The 12,876-nt window shown below is 42.4% G+C and overlaps 1 protein-coding gene across 1 annotated transcript in view; it reads left to right on the forward strand.

The window, feature by feature from the left end:
- Positions 1-7,968: 7,968 nt before the first annotated feature.
- Positions 7,969-12,876, forward strand: part of EFHC1 (EF-hand domain containing 1) — a 57,781-nt gene continuing 52,873 nt past the window's right edge. Inside the window, exon 1 of the mRNA XM_032340246.1 lies at positions 7,969-8,122. Within this exon, the coding sequence (XP_032196137.1) occupies positions 8,060-8,122 (63 nt within the window). The 5' untranslated portion in view covers positions 7,969-8,059. The remainder of the gene's footprint in view (positions 8,123-12,876) is intronic.

Raw genomic sequence — 12,876 nt, forward strand, 5'->3', positions numbered from 1 at the left:
TGAGTTATAATTGTACTGTAACAGCTACTATAATGAATGTGTTATATAATGTGGCACGTATACCAACTGTTATATTTAGTAACTGTGAAAAAAAAGTCATTCTCCAGACTACTCCAGCTTCAAGCCATAGTACTATCACAACAAGGAGAAAACAGCATTTGTCTGGCTTGAGGTACCACTGAGGGAATTATGGATATCTCTCTTGCGCTAACCCTTTTCCATGACCCATGGGGGCCTTAGGCAGTTTGCAAATGCTTCTGTTGTCACTGTTAATAGTTTAACCGCTCTTCAGTTACTGGTTCATCAAGTATTATGATCACCTCTTGGTGCCAGTACCTGTGTTTACTCTGGAGATACCACAGTGAGGAAAAGAATGCTGGGACCCTGAGAGTTTTCAGACTGCTAACCGAGACCCAGCATCTTCCCACATTGGGCCATCACAGGATCTCCCACTAGGTCTCAGTACTAGTCTGAGGGCCAGATGGCCAGCCAAACCCAGGGGAGTCTGGGACTTGCTCTGTACCGGAACATTTTTTTAAAGGATTGAGGTCTCTCCCTTTGCCCCCCTAGAGACTAAAAATATCTTCCACCAGCAACGCTGTGTCACCCGTGATCACCTCAACCCTTCTTGTTATTCCTGTTGCTTTTCTAGCCCTTAACACTGTCCTCTAGTGTTTAATTCAGTCTCAGACCCACTTGGCTCATCTGGGCACAGAGAAGCCCTGTATTTCCACAGGCAGTAGTTAAAGTCCTAGGTAATTAAAGCCCCATCAGTCAGGGAATGTAAGGTTCCAACATGAATACAAGTTCTTGATTTAGTAAATCAGAAACAACATGTTACACTCTAGCTGCCTCCTTTAAAAAAAATAATAATCATCTTATCCCTTAAGGAACTTTTATTAAAATAATATGGAAGGAAAAAGTTTGAGATAGAAGGAAGATTGATTTAAATATTAATTTTAAGAGCATATCTGTCTAAGGTAAAGGAAGATGTATGCATTGTGTTTTAGATTACAAGAGGCCTTGACCAACTCAAAGGCTACATACAGATTAACACCTCAGATCTTTTCATGCATTATGCTTTCGAAAACATTTCCACATCCATTCAAGCTTCCAAATGATCATGTGAAGTAAGGCCAAAAAGATCTCCACTAAACTAGGAAACACACTGAGAAAGTGGAATGATTGGTTCAAAGTCACATAACTCGTTATAATGTTTAAACTCAAATGCATTTTTCCTTCAGATAAATCCAAGGCTCAGCTAATCAGAAACGTCAACACCCAAATGTTTGCAAAGCCCATTACATGTATGAAGCACTTTTAACTATTGCGCGTACTTCAACCTAACCTCATTTCCGCTTTTGTTCCTAAATACCTCACGAATAGTGCAGGTTAAAGTGACTTACTTCACACTGAGTGCTTGGATGCCAAATAAAGCAATCTTTGCACCTCACAGTTTTTTCAGAGCCCAAAAGGTCATTAGTGACAGGCATCTGGTGGCCTAGAGTATAACATCAAATCTCACTCTCCAGTCACAGATTCTTGAAAATACCTTGATTCCTTGAGTAAGAAATTAATCTAGTATTAATTTTCCCAAGGTTATGCAAACCCTCCCTCTTATTTTTCACTAGGGATTGTCAGCTCTTCAAACAATCTGTTCTCCCAGGGATTCTAACAAGTGGTATGACTTTGAATATGGGGTTAAAAAAAAATTCTTCTCTGCCTTCTGAAAGTTATCCAGACTTAGCAGCAAGTTCCCCCAAAGTCCTTATTTATCATTTTCAAGTAATAGGTGCTTATTAAAGAAAATGCAGAAAAATAGGGGAAATGTCCATGGGCCCATCACAAATAAATCTCTCCAGGCGAAAAATAAGGCTTATGGTAAAATGTCATCAGTAATAGGTAAATGAGCAGTGTCACATAAAAGCTTCTTTAATCAACAAAAAATTGGGAACTAGAAATTTTAAGCAACCTAATACTTTCATTCTCTAACATACAAAATCAATGGTTTCTGGCTCAATTTATGGGAATACCAAGAGAGCTGTATCACACTCTCTTCTGACATTATGCTCTGTCGATAATTTGGTGATGCCATGTCTGAGATACTGGCTCCTGTGACAAAACTGATGATACATTATCTTGTGCTGAAAGAATTCTTTGAAATGCCTCTCTTGAATCAAGCCATCGTCTGAGAGTGCTGTGTTAGAAAGACCTTCACTGGAGCGGAGGCCTCACCTTTAGAACTGGTGAGTATACTTATTCACTGACAGCTGCTCCACAAACACTGAGCACCACTCGGTGCCAAGCCCTGTTGTAGGCACCAGGAATACAGCAAGGGACAATCCTTGCCTTTGGGGATTTTACATTCAGGGGTCGGAGGCAGGAGTAAGACAAGACAGTGAACCGAATAAGTAAGTTAAACAGAATGTTAGAAGGTGATGGTGCCAAGGAGCGATAGAAAGCAAGGAAGAATAGGCCAGAAGGTCGGGGTGGGTGTGCAGTTTTAAACAGGATCAGTGAAGATCCAGAAACAGGTGAGGGAGTTGGCTCTGTTTCTCTCCCAGGCAGAGGGAGGAAGTGCAAGGGCCCTGAGGCCAGAGCACACTAAGAATAGCAGGTGGTCAGTGTGAACCGAGAGAGGGAGGGCAGTAGGAGATGCAGACAAAGTGTTAAGAGCCTTGTAAGCACTTTGGCTCTTACTGTGACTTCAGGACAGGGTATGATGGGAAAGAATTCTGTTTGAGAAAATTCAGGGTCGTTTGCCTGCATGGACACATTACCTTGCCCATAGAAAATAGAGTAAATCTTATTTCCATTAGTCTATAGGAAACCAGGTTATCATTAAGTGATTCTACCTGTGGAATCCCATAGACACTCTGGTGCCTGCAGGATTCTTCCCAGACTCTTTTTAGCATTTTATTAAGTGTTCAGAAGGCAGACTTCCACTTCCCAGATATGCTTTGATTGTTTTCCGGTTCTGTCGACACTGGTGTGTACCCTGGGTAATCCTCTGGGCAAAAATGCAATGTAACAGGAGCACCTGTTGACTCAGTCTTCAGGTGACTCGGTCATTAAGCATCTGCCTCCAGCTCAGGTCATGATCCCAGGGTCCTAGAATTGAGCTCAGAATCAGGTTTCCTGCTTGGCTGGAGGCCTGCTTCTCTCTCTCCCCCTCCCTCTGCTTATGTTCCCTCTCTTGCTGTCTGTCTGTCTCTCTCTCTCTCTCCGTCAAATAAGATAAAATCTTAAGAAAAATCAATCAAACAAACAAACAAACAAAACAACAATAATAATGCAATGCAACACCCAGGGCAGAGTCTATAAACTAGGAATAATAATATTAAGTTTACATTAGCTAGTGCTCCCTCTTTGCCAAGTCTTTAGTCAAGCTGTTTTCTTGGGTTCTTTCATTTAACTCTTCAAACAACTCTATGAGATAGATATTGTTGCCTCCATGTTACAAATGAGGACACTGATGGATTAGGTAAATTTGCCCCAAACTACTTGGCTAGTAAGTAATGCAATCTCACAGAAACTCAGGCCTTTGAATCCAGAATCTACATTTGTATAACCAAAACAAAGTGAACATAGGTCTTTTGGTCTAACTTCTCCACTGCCAATTGTGTGAACCAGAAGTGTAGCATTGGGAAGGAAAGGTAATGTGGATTTTTGTTTTGTGTGCCCTCATAAATGAAATAAACCTAAAGATGCAGTTCTTGTTTCATTCCTAGACACTTGGGTCAAGCATACATACATCATTAGGCTGTTACTGCTGAAGCAGCATCAATAGTGAAATTTTTTAAATGTACTTTTGTGCTAGAATCCAATGTCACACGACAAACATCAGTCTCAGAAGCCGTCTGTGACCATCCGGAAGACCTTCGAGAACTCAAACCAGCTTTAAGAAACACTGACTCTGCTCAATTATTTCCCTACAATTCTCTAGTGGATCCTTCCTTGTCTTTGGGACCTGTTAAACATATCCTAATACTCATTAAAGTGAACTAGAACACTATTCTGGGCTAATGCAATTTCTTTTTCCTCAAAGAGGACTATGGAAACATGCAAAGCATCTCCACTCAGTGTTTCTCCCCTGCTCCCCGCCAACAAGAACAAATCATTTTGGAATCTCACTAACTTTACTATGGGAAAAATACCTTAGCACAAAGTCTGCATTCAGTGAGTACTAGTGGCGATCTCTGATTCTGTGAGGTAATGTTTGATAGGCTTATTCAGAGAGGAAGGAATTCCACCTGAATCAGCTAAAGTCATAGAATGGGTTTGACTTAAGGAAGAAAAAAGCAGCAGAAACACAAATTTTTCAAAACCCCTGGCAGGAACCCACTGCAAGGCCAAAACAGTCTAAACCCAAACTGCATGAGTTTGTGTTCAATGAAGATTACCTGTGGCTCCTAAATCTGCTCCTGTAACTACTTGGAAATCCCTGATGGTATTTCTCTCTCCTTCTAGCATACTTTGCAAAGATTGAGGTAGCTTGACTGGGCACTCTTCTTAGACAAGAGATTCCAGGAACTAAGGAGTGAGTGGTGGAAATGAATGCTGGATCGCACTCTGAGGGACACTCCCCTGCAAGGTCTTACCACTATGGTCACTAACTAGCCATTCCCCCTGCACTTTCAAACTTACAGGTGTATAGTTTTCCAAAAACCATGATGTACCATTTTTATCCAGCAGAGGGAAGTAGAGCACCTCAAAAATCATTGCATAAATGTGCGCGCGCACACACCTGTTTGATGTATGTCCGGTGACTTTAGGTACTCAAGAATAATATCACAGGATTGCAAACAAATTCTGGATAAAGCCAGTGCTCTGGGCAAAATGCTGAAAAAGGAGATGCTTAATTTAGGCAACTTCTTTATTTTAACCTCTGCTAGTCTGATACCCATCAGTGCCTGGGCATGGTCATCCAACATGAGGCCCTCTTTCAGCTTTGGTCAGCTGGCAGACTGATCTTTCCATATTTTCCTTTCCCCAAGTTTTGAAACACCTGCTGAAGTCATGCAATATCTCTGTGGTCTTCTTAGTCCACGCTTTATGCACAGCCTTCAGACCATGGCACTTTTTTTTTTTTTTTTTAAGATTTTGTTTATTTGACAGAGAGAGAGGTGGGGGGATGGAACATAAGCAGGGGGAGTGGAAGAGGGAGAAGTAGACAGCTGGATGAGGCCCTTGATCCCAGGACCCTGGGATCATGACCTGAGCAAAAGGCAAATGCCTAACGACTGAGCCATCCAGGTGCCCCATGGACCATGGCACTTTTTACTTTAGCTGCCAGGTATGGTCAGGTTCCTACTCTCTCCTGTATATTGCACAAAGTAGAAAATGATGAGTGCAAATTGAAGTGTGATCCATGCTGAGTAGTCATATTTGGGCAAAATGGGATATAAACTCTTTTTAAAAAATATTTTATTTATTTATTTGAGTGAGGGAGAGAGATAGAGAGAGTGAGCAAGAGGGAGAGCACAAGCCAGGGGCAGGGGGAGAGGCAGAGGGAGAAGCAGACTTCCCACTGAGCAGAGAACCTGACATGGGGCTGGATCCAGGATGCCGGGATTATGACTTGAGCTGAAGGCAGATGCTTAACCAACGGAGCCACCCAGGCACCCCGGGATATAAACTCTTTAATCAGGGTTCAAGAAATTTTCTGAAGCCCTACCTTTATTTTTTAATTTTTTCCCCACTTCTTTACAGACTTGTCCCTGCAATTTTTAGCATTTATCAACACTGCCCAGCTTCCTCTCCTTGGAGGTGATGGCATTTTTAGGAGAATATAGACCAAGAAAAGTTTTTCTCACCACACATTTCCAGGGTCTGAAAATAGTTAAAACACACTTGGTTAACCATTTAACTAGTGTGTTCTTCTGGAACACAAAGACATTTGAGCAGAGGCCACTCCTCAAATAGAAACAGATGTCGCAATGGACAATAAGCTTAGACATGACTTACCTTTCCAGCCCCCATGGACTCTTTCCCTACCCAATCTAGGGAATATAGACCTAAGTGCAACCACGCAAGGGCCCTTTCAAGTGTACCCTAATACCATGGATTTACTTTTTTTAAGATAGAGGGGAGGACAGGATCATATAACCGGTAAGAGTTAAAGGTTATCATCAAGAGTAAGCAAGGATTGGGCGCCTGGGTGGCTCAGTGGGTTAAGCCGCTGCCTTCGGCTCAGGTCATGATCTCAGGGTCCTGGGATCGAGGCCCACATCGGGCTCTCTGCTCGGCAGGGAGCCTGCTTCCCTCTCTCTCTCTGCCTGCCTCTCCGTCTACTTGTGATTTCTCTCTGTCAAATAAATAAATAAAATCTTTAAAAAAAAAAAAAGAGTAAGCAAGGATTATAGCTAGCAGCGTTTCTGGGTACTCAGCATCAGTGAGGTGAAGAGAAGTGAGAGAGGCATCCTCAACCTCTTTGAAAGTTGAACTTGCCATTTTGAAATATTCTTCCAGTAACTGACTTGCATCCTAGGTAAGTGGCTATGATATAATGCAATGGACAGATACTTACAAAGTTTTCGGTAAATTCAGCAATGGTAATTGATTTTTTTTAAAGCATTAAATGCCCACACTAAGGTAATTTACTAATAGAAATTTTAAAAAAAATTAAAGGTAAGAAAAGGCTAGGGGACAAGAACAGGAAAACAGAAGTAGGGAGGAGAGAGTCTGGGTTAGCCAAAAAGAAACTGGGCAGGATGTGGAGGCAGCCACCAATAACTGCTTCAGGTGCCATCAATGGATTCATATCCTGGGCCCCCTGAGCTTCATGCCCATTAGTGAAACCCAACAGGGGGATTTGTCTGACAAGCAGCAATAAAACTAAAGCTGCTGTCTGCATTAGCACTAAACTACCCATGACGTGGAGTTAACAGTGTCTACGGCAGGCTTGCTACTCTATCACGTTCCTAAACTGGCTCCTCATCAGAAACAGCTGTTAAAAAATCAGATTTCCTGGGGTCTATTTCAGACCTAATGAATCCCATGTCCTGGCACCAGGGTTTTGTTCGTTTTTTGTTTTTATTTTTAAACTCCCCGGGGCTAACGGATAGGTTTTTCCCCCTGCTTTTCTGAAAATGCTTCAGGAACAGAATCATACTTCTTTTAAGAAATCATAATTTAAACAAGTTTTATAAAAATCCTCAAAGGTGAGAATGCCTACGATCCTGACGGTATTTCAACCCACTTACTCGCTTCTTCATGACTTAAGTTATCTCTTCGAAGGGGATGCATTTCCTCCTGTGGGTCGGATTTTTGCACTGCAGCGGCCGATCCGTATAGAGATGGGGAGAATTGAGGTAAGCACCCTATAGCTCTCCAGTCAACGAATATTGAGTGTCCTGGGGTGAATAGGCGAGGCCCAGCCTTCAAGAATTGGGAGGCTGCAGAGCGGCTGTTGTTGACCGTAGGATACAGAGAGGTGAAGATGGAAAATGATAATGCGGTAGTGGGAGGATCGGGGACGAGACGGTTGCATTAGTTCACTGAACATCCTTGAGCAAGAGATACAACCATGAATAATCCGCAGCCCCTGGCCCCCGGCCCCCAACAAGCCCCGGCACCGGGTGCCACTTTAAACCGGAACCAGCCATTTACACTCCGGTGCGAACCGGGACAAGAGCCCTTTGCCCAGGGCTCGGAGAAGAGGGGCCCGAGCTCACAGTGCGGGCGGGGAGCGGTGAGGACTGGGTGGACCGAAGGAAGCAGCGACCCCGCCACTGTAACTCATCTGAGGGCCGGCTCCCACCCTCGGACCTCCGGCCCACGACCGCAGCCTCTTCGCAGTCACCTCCTCCCACCCCGCCCACCAGCTCCCACCTCCCCGCGCCTGTGGCTGCTACTGCCTCTTCGCCTGGACGCCCGGCCCGCGGGCGGCGCACGCGCAGACCCTTCGCGCCCGCGCCTCAGGCCCCGCCCCCACGCGCGCCTCGCCGGATGTTTGGCATCACCATGGAGCTTCGCGGGGCCGGCGGACGCGGCCTGTCGCCCGGGCAACCGGGAAGGCCAACGCTCGACCCAGGTGGCTGCGGCAAAAGCGGCCGCGATGGTGTCCAACCCTGTGCATGGCCTGCCCTTTCTCCCGGGCACGTCCTTCAAGGACTCCACGGTGAGGACTCCACCCCCTGGCAGCCTCGCAGGGCTCGCCCCTTGGTGCTCCTGCCTTCTCCTCCACCCGGAATTGCCCTCTCCCTTCAGACCCGTCCTCTGCCCTCAACTTGTCTCTGTCCGCCACCACAGTTCCGTCGTCCTCCCCCTCCAGCCTCATCCTCTCTCTCCCATCCTTGGCTCTCCGCTCCTTCCTCTCTAGCTTTTTCACTCCATCCAGGCATCCTTCGTTCTCGTCGTCCTCGCCCCGTTCTTCCTCTTGCCCTGCTCTTTCAGCCCCTGCCTCTTCCTCTAGATCTCTGTTTTACCCCCGCTCCTTTCCTCCCAAGCTCTGGCTAGGTTCCCCCCCAGCTCGTTCTCCCACACCGTACCCCTCTCTGCCCAGCTCCCTTCTTAGCCGCCCTCAGTCCCCCAGCCTAGCCCCCTTCACCCACTCAGCCTCCCTACATCTTGGTCCTCCTGCCCACAGCCCCATCCTGCCCATCTCCCAGGCACATCATTCCCGCTCGCCTCCTTCGCCTTCCGTATCCTGGACCCACTAAGCTAACCCCCTCCCAGCTCCGTTTCCTGTCTCATACATATCATTTCCACTCATTCTCTCCTTTCCACCAGGTGCTTGTAGCGGGTCCTGGTTTGTGCCCCTACCTAGCCCCACCCCCTTCCCGTTTAGCACTTCCGACTTTTCTACAACTTAGTCCCACCTTCTCCCCGTCCTGTTTTATCTTCTTTCTCAATTGCTGTTTCTCCAAAAGTTAGACTTTCAACACTTGCCTATCTTCCTCCCAAACCATCTCTCCCTGCTTTACAGGAGATCATTCCATTCCAATCCTTTCATTCACAATTGATTAGCTGGTTTTTTTTTTTTTCTTCCTTCCTGTACTCCTATTCTTTTCTAACATTTTAATGAAATATTCCTGATTTGATTATTTTGCTCCTTCCCTACTTTAACTGTTTTGTGTTCTGTAGACAAAATTGAAGAGGAAAAAAAAAAAAACTTTTTTTCCCCTTCTGACATGGCTTAGCCCTTGACAAAATTATTCGTATTTGTTTTGATTTTAACCTGGTTTCAGAAATATGTTTGAAGATCAATGTTGAGATTCAGTAAACTATCATAGATAAGACAATAATAATTTGTATTTGTATAGTTTAATAACTTAAGCTAAAAGCTCCTTTCCAGGGGTATGAAGGTAAGATAAAATATGTAATCCATTTATTTTCTTTGGGAGAATGAATTGAAGTTGAAATTTTGGTGAGAGAGTCTGGATTCTGAGCTTCTTCTTCATAATTATCCCTGCGTTAAGACACAGCATCATAGAGCTTTTCCTTCAGTGGACTTTTCCGTTCTATGTAAGTTAGAAAATGTAGGCACATCCCTGCCCTATGCAGGAGCAGCCTCAGCATTGGTGTTGGTGAATGTGCCTTACCAACAGGAGGGGTGAGTCGATTTGGGGGATTACACAGATGCAGACTGGAGGTCCCAGGCTCTGAGAATGTAACATTGCTGTACTTCATATAACATGAACTGTGCCTTGGACTTACTTTCTATTTTAAATAGACTGTCCAGGTGTCAACCTTTTGTCTTATTTGAAATTTGGAAAACATGGTCACTATCTTTATTTAGCACTGAAGAACTAGATGTGTATAACTCTCAAAGCATTCAGAGAATGAACCATAATGACTAAGAGGGATGGGGAGGCTACCCAGTCTCTGGTATTTTGTTAGACTAGCCTGAACAGACTAAAACAATTTGTAAATATTTTCTCCCTTTCCCTAGGTTGCCTTGTCATTTTGTTGGTTATTTCCTTTGCTGTACAGAAGCTTTTTTAATTTTATGTAGCGCCACTTGTTTATATTTGCTTCTGCTGACTGTGCTTTTGGTATTGTATCTAGAAGTCCTTGTCAAAACCAATGTCAGGGAGCTTTTCCCCTTTTCTCCTTCAAGGAGTTTTACGGTTCCAGGTCTTACTTTTAAGTCTTCAATCACTTTGAGTTAATTTTTGTGAGTTCTATAAAATAGGGATCTGATTTCATTCTTTTGTGGGGATACCCAGTTTTCCCAGCCACTTACTGAAGAGACTGTCCTGTCCCAGTGTGTGTTCTTGGTACCCTTGTCAAAGATAGTTGACCATATATGCACGAGCTTATTTCTGGGCTCTATTCTGTTCCATTGGCTTATGTGTCTCTTTTTAAAAAATTTTTTTAATTAAATTTTTTTTTATAAACATGTAATGTATTATTAGCCCCAGGGGTACAGGTCTGTGAATTGCCAGGTTTATACACTTCACAGCATTCACCATATATGTGTCTCTTTTTATGCCAGTACCAGGTAGTTTTGATTATTGTAGCTTTGTAATGATAACTTGAAATTAGAAAGTGTGATGCCTCCAGCTTTGTTCTTCTTTCTCAAGGCCGCTTTGGCTATTTTGGGTTTTTTTTTTTGTGGTTCCATGCAAATTTTAGGATTGTTTTTTCTATTTCTGTGAAACATGCCATTGAAATTTTGATAAGGATCACATTGAATTTGTAGATCATTTTGGAGAGTGTGGGACATTTAAACAGTTTTTAATTCTTCCATTGCAAGAACACAAGATATCTTTTCATTTGTTTGTGCCTTCTTTAATTTCTTTCATTAGTGTCTTACAGTTTTCAGTGTATAGGTTTTTAATGTTCTTAAATTTATTCCTAAGTATTTTATTGTTTTTGTGCTATTGTAAATGGAATTGTTTTCTTAATTTCAATTTCAGATAGTTCATTGTTAGTGTATAGGAACACAATTTTTCTCTGTATATTGATTTTGTATCCTGCAACTTTACTGAATTCATTGATTAGTTCTAACAGTTTTCTGGTGGAGTCTTTAGGGGTTTTGAATGTAAGATCATGTCATCTGCATGCAAAGAGGGTTTTACTTCTTCCTTTCCTAACTGGATGCCTCTTACTTCTTTCTGTTGCCTGATTGCTCTGGCCAAGACTTCTAGTTCTATGGTGAATAGGAATGGTAAGAGTGGACATCCTTGTCTTGTTCCTGATCTTAGAGGAAAAGTTTTCAACCCTTCACATCAAGTTTGATATTAGCTATGGACTTGTCACATGTGGCGTTTACTATGTTAAGGTATGTTCCTTCTATACTCCGTTTGTCAGATTTTTATTATGAATGGATGTTTTGTCAAACACTTTTTCTTCACCTATTGAGATGATCTTTTGATTTTTATCTTTCATTCTCTTAATGTGTTGTATAACAAGTACTGATGTGTATATGTTGAATCATCTTTGCATCTCAGGAATACTACTTCATCATGATATATGATCCTTTTAATGAGATGTTGAATGTGGTTTGCTAATATTTTTTTATTTTTTTTGCATCTATATTTATCAAGGATATTGATCTGTAACTTTCTTTTCATATAGTATCCTTATCTGGTGTTGATATCAGGGAGATCTTTCTCATTCCTTAATGCATGCATTTATCACTATAAAATCCTCTATTGGGACACCTGGGTGTCTTGGTTTGTCGGGTATCTGACTTTTGGTTTTGGCTTGGGTCATAATCTCAGGGTCGTGGGATTGAGCCCTGTGTTGGGTGCTGCCCTGGGCAGGGAGCTTCTTGGGATTCTCTCTCTCCCTCAGTGCCCCACCTCCCACCTCCACAGCTCACTCACTCTCTCTCTTGCTGTCTTAAAAAAAAAAAAATACATACCCACACACCCACACACACCCTATTAAACTGCTTTTGCAGGTTCCCAAAGGTTTACATATTTTATGCTTCTATTTTCATTTGTTTCAAGATGCTTTTTGATTTCCGTTTTGATTTCTTCTTTGACCCACTCGTTGTACAAGAGTGTGTTATTTGATTTCTACATATTTGTGAATTTTTCAGTTTTCTTCTTGTTACTGATTTCTAGTTTCATATCATTGTGGTGCAAAAGCATAGTAGGTATGATTTCAACCTGCTAAGACTTGTTTTGTCACCTTTCATATAACTTATCCTGGAGAATGTTTGTAGACTTTAGAAGAATGTGTATTTTAGGGGTGGTGGATAGATTTTTTTAATGTTTGTTTGGTCTAAAGTATGATTGAAATCCAACCTTCCCTTATTCATTTCCTACCTGATTTAGTCATCTGTTGAAATCCCTCACTATTATTGTCTTGTTGGCTATTTCTCCCTTCAGATCTATTAGTATCTCCTTTGATGTGGGGTACATATATATTTATGATAAATATATCTTTTCCCCTCTGTTTGTTTTATTTTAATTCCTGCATAATTAACATAAAGTTTTGTATTATTTTCAGGTGGTTGTTATATCTTCTTGATAAATTTATCCCCTTACCGTTATATAATGACCATCCGTGTTTCTTGGTAGCATTTTTGGCTTAAAGTCTATTTTTTTTTTGCTCTAAGTATGGTTACCCATGTTCTCTTTTGGTTTCTACTTGCATGGATTATCTTTTTCCATCCCTTCACTTTCAGTTTATGAGTGTGCTTCAAGCCAAAATGAGTCTCTCATAGTATAGGGCAACATATAGTTGGATCTTGTGGGGTTTTTTTAAAAAAAGCATCCAGCTTTTTGCCTTTGGATAGAGAATTCAATTCATTTATGTTTAGAGTAACTATTGATAGGTAAGGACTTACTAATGCCATTTTTTTAAAAAAGATTTTGTTTATTTGTCAGAGAGAGAGAGCACAAGCAGGGAGAGCAGCAGGCACAGCAAGAGGCAAGCAGAGGGAGAAGCAGGCGCCCTGCTGAGCAGACAGCTTGA

This window comes from Mustela erminea, chromosome 4, assembly GCF_009829155.1.
Source record: "Mustela erminea isolate mMusErm1 chromosome 4, mMusErm1.Pri, whole genome shotgun sequence".
In the NCBI taxonomy this organism is placed as follows: Eukaryota; Metazoa; Chordata; class Mammalia; order Carnivora; family Mustelidae; genus Mustela; species Mustela erminea.